The sequence below is a fragment of the Astyanax mexicanus genome, chromosome 21 (assembly GCF_023375975.1).
Source record: "Astyanax mexicanus isolate ESR-SI-001 chromosome 21, AstMex3_surface, whole genome shotgun sequence".
NCBI lineage: Eukaryota > Metazoa > Chordata > Actinopteri > Characiformes > Acestrorhamphidae > Astyanax > Astyanax mexicanus.
In genome coordinates, this window is record NC_064428.1 from 37,985,641 (window position 1) to 37,992,735 (window position 7,095).

The 7,095-nt window shown below is 46.3% G+C and overlaps 1 protein-coding gene across 1 annotated transcript; it reads left to right on the forward strand.

Moving 5' to 3' along the window:
- The first annotated feature begins 854 nt into the window (after positions 1-854).
- Positions 855-7,085, forward strand: LOC111190898 (uncharacterized). Its single transcript, XM_049469514.1, has 6 exons — positions 855-1,217; positions 4,650-4,709; positions 5,436-5,822; positions 6,163-6,198; positions 6,847-6,884; positions 6,996-7,085. The coding sequence occupies exons 1-6, from the start codon at positions 914-916 to the stop codon at positions 7,083-7,085; spliced, it is 915 nt and encodes a 304-aa protein (XP_049325471.1). The 5' UTR covers positions 855-913.
- Positions 7,086-7,095: the final 10 nt, after the last annotated feature.

Genomic DNA, 7,095 nt, shown 5'->3' on the forward strand with positions numbered 1-7,095 from the left:
TTATTGGTAAATTGTGAATTATTAGGTATATTAAATGGGGCAGGACACTCTTGAAAGGGAAAAGCCCCTTTTTAAACCTCCTTGGTGCTCGGCCTGGCTCGGACACCCATACCATAATTTAGAAAGTTTTGTCTCTCCCTAATTCAAGAATACTACTGATTTTAATTTCACAGAAAATATTTGTTAGAAAAGATCTATTGAATTGGGCTTGGTTAAACCTCATAGACTAGACCCTAAAATGGGAAATTTATGAAGGTTTCAAACCAGCCCTATATACAAACCCCTTTATGGCATAACTTTAGGTTTTTGATTGTGGGAAACCTTTTTGTAACTTTTTATGGTCTTCTCAAGGTGTAAATACGATAGGTGAGGTGTGGGAATAGTGGCCTGCTAGAATTTCAGGAGCTTCAGATGCTTTTCTATCTTACAGCCTCTTCTTACTTTTTCTATTTACAAGTTCACTCTGCACTTTGAGCCTATAGAGTACCATGGGGCAGTACACCTAGAATTCATACTCTGACTGACTGAATAAGGCTTGTGGATAATTGTAAGAGTATCATTTATATATAACTCTTTGGTAGAATACTGCAGGCTCTTCTTTAAATAGAGATACAGTTTGGTTTAACTTCCAAAAACAAAATTATACACAGGGCTTATGCAACACCATATTGTTATTAGCAGATTTTTTTCTAGCAACCAAGAAAATGATCCTGCAACTTGATTTCCCAAAACTTGTTTAGTACAGAAAATCAGAAAACTGCCTCTGTTTATGTTCATGTATATGTTTATGGGAAAATGTTGAGTTATTTCACTACTGATTAACATTTTATTTTCTTCAAAATCAGTTACTGGTGATCCCTGCTTCTCCTACACTGCTCTGGACCAGCCCTGGAGAGCCACTAATGGATCTCAAATGTGGAATTGTGATGACAACTTCAACAGAAACGTCTGGTACCGACTGCTGTATAATGGAATGAATATCCGGATGCCAGAGAGCTGCACTAGTTATTATAGATGTGGCACTTCTGTCACCTTTTGGCTGAATGGTGCTCACCCTCAGATATCAGATGGAATTATCACTCGTCAGGCCTGTGGGAGCTGGATTCATGGTGGCTGCTGTGAATATTCTGTGTTAATACAAGTTAAAGCGTGTCCAGCAAATTACTACGTTTATGAGTTCTTCAGTCCAAACATCTGCTATGCAGCTTATTGCACAGGTACTCAGATTCACTCCAAAATGTTTTAATTTGTGTTTTAAAATGAATATTAAGGTTAATGATTTTGCATTGATTTAATATTGTGGCGGCTCTGGGGCGTGTGTGTGTGGCTGCATTAGGCCTGTTTCTGTTCTGTGTGTGTGTGGCCCCATGTGTTCTGTTGTGTATGTGTGCTGTGTGTTCCAGGCTACATAGTTGGTCCCTCCCCCGTTTCCTAGGTTATGGGGAGGGGCCATGCAGATGAGCGCCAGTCAGGGCACTCACCATAGAGTAGATGAGTAGTAGTTTTGGTGCCCTGGCTGTGCTGTGTGTCTGTGTGTGGTTTGGTTTCGCTCTCCTAGCCTTGTTAAAGGCTGTAAGTGAGTGGCAAGCCAGTTAATAAAGAGCTGTTGAGCTATTGAAATGAGTCTCACGGGTCCTCCTTCCTCTTCCACGCCACATTTGGTGTCAGAAGCGGCCCTGCTGGAAGATATGGAGCTGCTGGCAGGGGAAATCGAACGGCTGAAGAGGATGACGGCGGACCAAGGGATGAGGGGCAAGGCTCACCAGCGGAGTGGACACGAGGATGGCGGCGCCAGCTCGCGGAGCGGATGGCGTGGGGACGGGGACGGCGAGCTTAATGGCTCATCCCCGCCTGACATACTATGACGGCAGCGCTGACTGGACGGCCTTCGAAGCTCAGCTGGAGATCGTGGCGGGCCGTGCTGGCTGGACGGACGCTGAGACGGCGGCCAACCTCTTGTCTGGCTCTGCAGGGAGACGCACTGAGGGTACTGATCGAGCTCCCCACGGAGTGCCGCTGCGTGCTGTCTGACTTGACGCGGGCGCTGAGAACCCGCTTCAGCCGCCAACCTTTAGAGGCGGCCGCCAAAATGCTAGTGGCGGACAGGCGCCGGCAGCGGGGAGAGACTCTGGGCGTGCTGGCATCTGAGATGGCTCTGCTAACCCGCCAAGCGTATCCGGCATTTCCGCGAGCGGCTCAGAGAAGACTCGCGCTGGATAATTTCCTGCGCGCCCTCGAGCCAGGCGAGCTGCGCAAACATGTGAGACTAGCCGACCCGCAGACCCTGGAGGTGGAGGTGGCTGAGCAGTCCGAACTCATCCGGTCCAGCCATCCGGAACCGTGGGGGGCGTCGCCCGGAGCCCATGATACACCGAGATGGAGGCGGAGCCGGCCTGACGCGCAGCTGGAGTGCTGGCATTGCAGGGGGCATGGCCACAAGCGAGCGCAGTGTGGCCGGCCGGAATGGAGCGCGTGTTATGCGGGATCCCGCGTTCATGCTGCGTTGTTTACCTGGATGACGTCATGGCGCACGGGCCCGACTTCGACTCCGTGCTCTCTCACCTCGAGGTGGTGCTCGGCGCGATTCAGGCGGCTAACCTAAAGCTCAACCCGGCGAAGTGTAACCTGCTGAGGCAGCGCGTGAATTTTCTGGGCCATGTAGTGAGCGGTGCTGGCGTGGGAACCGACCCTAAAAAGACGGAGGCTGTCCGTGACTGGCCTGTCCCACGTAACGCGAAAATGGTTCGTAGTTTCGTGGGGCTCGCATCATATTACAGGCGGTTTATCAGGGGGTTCGCGGATGTGGCGGCGCCGCTTCATAATCTAACTAGACCGAGTGTGAAATTCTGCTTGTCTGACGAGGCGGAGCGAGCGTTCGAAGAGCTAAAAAGCCGTCTATGCAATGCTCCGATTTTAGCGTATCCGAAGATGTTGGAGGGTTTCATTGTGGATACTGATGCGAGCGACCGTGGCCTCGGAGCGGTCCTGTCACAAGTTCAGGATGGCTCAGAGCGCGTAATAGCGTACTATAGCCGCCTCCTGGACAAGGCGGAGCGTAACGCGCCGGGAGCTACTCGCGGTGGTCAAAAGCCTTAAACATTTCCGACCGTACGTGTATGGGGTCCCATTTCTGCTGCGCACCGACCACGCTTCGCTGCAGTGGCTCATGCGTTTCCGCGAGCCCGAGGGCCAGCTAGCGCGCTGGATATCTAGACTCCAAGAGTTTAGCTTTGAGGTTGTGCACCGACCGGGCCGTAGCCATGGTAATGCGGACGCTTTGTCTCGCCGGCCGTGTGTGGCTGTTGACTGTAAGCATTGTGCTCGTGCGGAGGAGAAATCCGCTGAGACTGCTCATTGCGCTGCTGTCTCAGCGGATGTGGCTGGCAGTGTCGGGGCGGCCCAAGTGTCCGTAGAACGGCTCCGCGATGCGCAGCGGGCGGATTGAGACTTATCGTGGGCCGTACACGCGCTCGGTGCGAATGTCACGCCGTCGTGGGGGGAGGTGGGAGGACCCGGCAACTGGGCAGCGAATAAGTCAGGTTGTCGTACCGCGTGCGCTTAGGGACTCGGTTCTACGGGGAGTCCATGGGTCACCTGGAGCGGGGCACTTTGGCATCACCAAAACCCTGAGACGCCTGCGGCAGCGTTTCTACTGGCACGGCTGTCGGGCTGATGTTGAGCTCTTTGTTCATTGCTGCAACACATGTGCTGCTAAGAAGGGTCCGACGAGATTGCCCCGTGCGCCGCTTCATCCTTACCAATCTGGCAGCCCGATGGAGCGGGTGTATGGCAGCCCGATGAACCGGGCGTATGACATGCGCTGCTTTGGGGAGCCTTTATCCGTGGGGGCGGAGGTCTGGCTGTTCAACCCGCAGCGGAAGAAGGGACTGTGCCCGAAACTGCAATCTGCATGGGTGGGGCCGTGTGCTGTCGTTGGAAGGGTGGGGGATGTGGTCTATAGGATCCCCCGGGGAAGACGCACCATGATAGTGCACCGCAATCGGTTGGCCCCTTACCGTCCAAAACTGTTGGACACGGTGGGCGGCGGTGCGGAACCTGCCGAACCTGCCCCCGAGCCTGACCCGAACTCTGGCTCTGCGGAGCTGCTGGCGGGTGGCACTGTGCCCGGCCCCTCACGGCGGCCGCGGGCACGCAGGCCGCCCGCCTTAATGACTTTGTGTGCGACTAATTGTTAAAAAAAAAAAAAAAGTTTATTTGTTCTTTTTGGGTTTGTGGGGTCCCCGGGACGGCTGACCCTTGGGAGGGGGGCTATGTGGCGGCTCTGGGGCGTGTGTGTGTGGCTGCATTAGGCCTGTTTCTGTTCTGTGTGTGTGTGGCCCCACGTGTTCTGTTGTGTTATGTGTGCTGTGTGTTCCAGGCTACGTAGTTGGTCCCTCCCCTGTTTCCTAGGTTATGGGGAGGGGCCATGCAGATGAGCGCCAGTCAGGGCACTCACCATAGAGTAGATGAGTAGTGGTTTTGGTGCCCTGGCTGTGCTGTGTGTCTGTGTGTGGTTTGGTTTCGCTCTCCTAGCCTTGTTAAAGGCTGTAAGTGAGTGGCAAGCCAGTTAATAAAGAGCTGTTGAGCTATTGAAATGAGTCTCACGGGTCCTCCTTCCTCTTCCACGCCACAATATTTCCTTTATTTAGATGTGAATTCCATCACTCCAGTCACTGACCCAATGAAAATGAACAGCACAACAGCACCAGGTAAGTTTCACTCAACATTTTATATCTAAATGTGTGCATATTATACTGTCTAAATAAAGATCTGCTGGTTTAATAATAGTACCCATTTTACTGTATTTATGTTTATTTATGTTTAAATTACCTGTGAAAAATCAATAATAATAATACTAATGATTAGATGTACAGTTCTACTGAATGAATGTATAAAAGCAAATCAAGTCATTGAGATTACCAGAGAAAGTGAAAAAAGTGGTTCTTCTAAGCTGATATATTACGAATATGCTTGTGATTACCTACATACTCATTTATTAGTGTTTTGTCTGTTTGTTTTGGGTGTGTACCATTTATTTGTTTGACCCTTAAAAACATATTAAACATCTGTTTTAAAAAAAAGAAAGTTCTACTGTCTGATCAATTATCAATTAAGATTGCAAGATGTCTTAAAGAAGTCCACAAAAATCCTAAAATATAATTATGGGTCTACACGTACAGAATTGACAACCAGAAATAAACCAAAACAGTTGTTTGTTTAATGATGGCCTCTTTTACCTCCATCAATACCTATTTAGACTTGAAGCGTTTACTTTTAGCAGCAAACAAATGTAGGTTTAAAACTTGGAATCAACTCCTAAACCTAAAACCTAAAAAAAAATCTAAACTTTGGTTTTCGGTCACTGATATTTTATTCCAGATTAAAAGCTTTCGTTTTTATTAATTTGTTAATATTTTGATCTGTTTTTGTGACAGTTGTTGTCAACACTCCCAGTTATGATCCCTGCAGTAACTACATTTCTCTGGACCAATCATGGAGAGGCACTAATGAGACTGGAGGATCCAACTGTGATGGCTCCACTAACTGGAATGGATGGTACCGGCTGCTGTATAAGGGGATGAGCACCCAGATGCCAGAGAGCTGCATCAATGTCTCCAGATGTGGAACTAATGTTCCTCTGTGGCTCAGCGGTTCTCATCCTCAGATATCTGATGGAATAGTCACTCGTGGGATCTGTGGGAATTCAGGAAGTGACTGCTGTTACTACAGATCATTCCCAATTCAAGTCAAAGCCTGTAAAGAAAACTATTACGTCTACGAGTTTGTCAAAACAAGTTTCTGCACTGCAGCTTACTGTGCAGGTATTTGAATTATATAGTTTATATTTTAATGATATTTTTAAAGAACCTCAATAAACAAACACAATAACATAAATTAAGTGTTAATTAACTATGATCATGTTGCTTAATTGGGTATGTTCTGACATTAACCTGTCTTATTTTTAATGTAACAACTGCATTTTCTGATCAGTGATTATTGATTTAGTTGTTAATCAGTGTTATTTAGCACTTTAAATGTGGAATTAGATAATCAGGGTAAGATTAAATATGAGACTTACAATATGAGACTTTCAGACCAGTGACATACAAATTAGGCGTATGACAACTACTTTAACTAATGGTTTTGTTGCACTTTTCTCAGATGTGAACCCCCAGCTGCCGATCTCTGCAACAACAGGTTTTTTTTATCTTTTACTATTTCCTAATCACAACAATGAGTGTGGGTCACATGTTTTTAATTACAGAAAAAACAGTGTGCATTTACCTTATTACAATAGATAGATTTACTATTGCAATTAATACTAAAGTTACTATTGTTCTACTACTACTGTTACTACAGTTACCATTATTATTATTATTATTATTATTATTATTATTGCTGGTAGTGCTGTCTCTGTTCCCATTTCTTCTAAAACTAATACTATTCTACTTCAATATTACAAGTACCACACTACTTGTACTATAACTATTACTGCTACAAAAACGAAGACTATTCAATAACTTCTAATAATACTTTTACCAGCATTACAACTACAGTAGATTACTACTACATCTACTACTATTCTACCAATTTCTACCAACTACTGATATTTCCTCAACTACTGCTACCAGTACTAATACTGCTACTCCTGCTGCTGCCATTTCTGACATGTCTACTAATACTATTACTATTACTACAGCTTTTATTATTATAAGAATGTATTGTTATGAAACTGCATATTTGATGATAATGGTACCTCCTAATAATGTATTTACTGTAACTCCACCTCTGTTTATAGTGGTGCTGGGTTAACTTTGTTATTACTGATGTGTAATTCTCTTACAGAAGTGCCCCCGAATATCACAATGTCTGAAGGTTGCCAGGTCTGGAACAGTTTCATTACATTTAATGACTGATCTATCTGATCGCTGAGCTTTAACTAAGATCTAACTGATGTACTTATATAATATAAACATACTGGATTCTTGTTTTAGGCCAACTTTACCTCACAGTGTGGAGCAGATCTGTTTAACCAGATTGAGAACATCACCGCTCAGGTCCTTCCACAAGCGGTAAGAAATTAAACTATTTATA

Coding starts and splice junctions, on each gene's coding strand:
- LOC111190898 (XM_049469514.1), top strand. CDS start 914: ATGTGGAATTGTGATGACAACTTCAACAGAAACGTCTGGTACCGACTG. Junction 1,218..4,649: donor CTATGCAGCTTATTGCACAG/GTACTCAGATTC, acceptor TCCTTTATTTAG/ATGTGAATTCCATCACTCCA. Junction 6,199..6,846: donor GCCGATCTCTGCAACAACAG/GTTTTTTTTATC, acceptor ATTCTCTTACAG/AAGTGCCCCCGAATATCACA.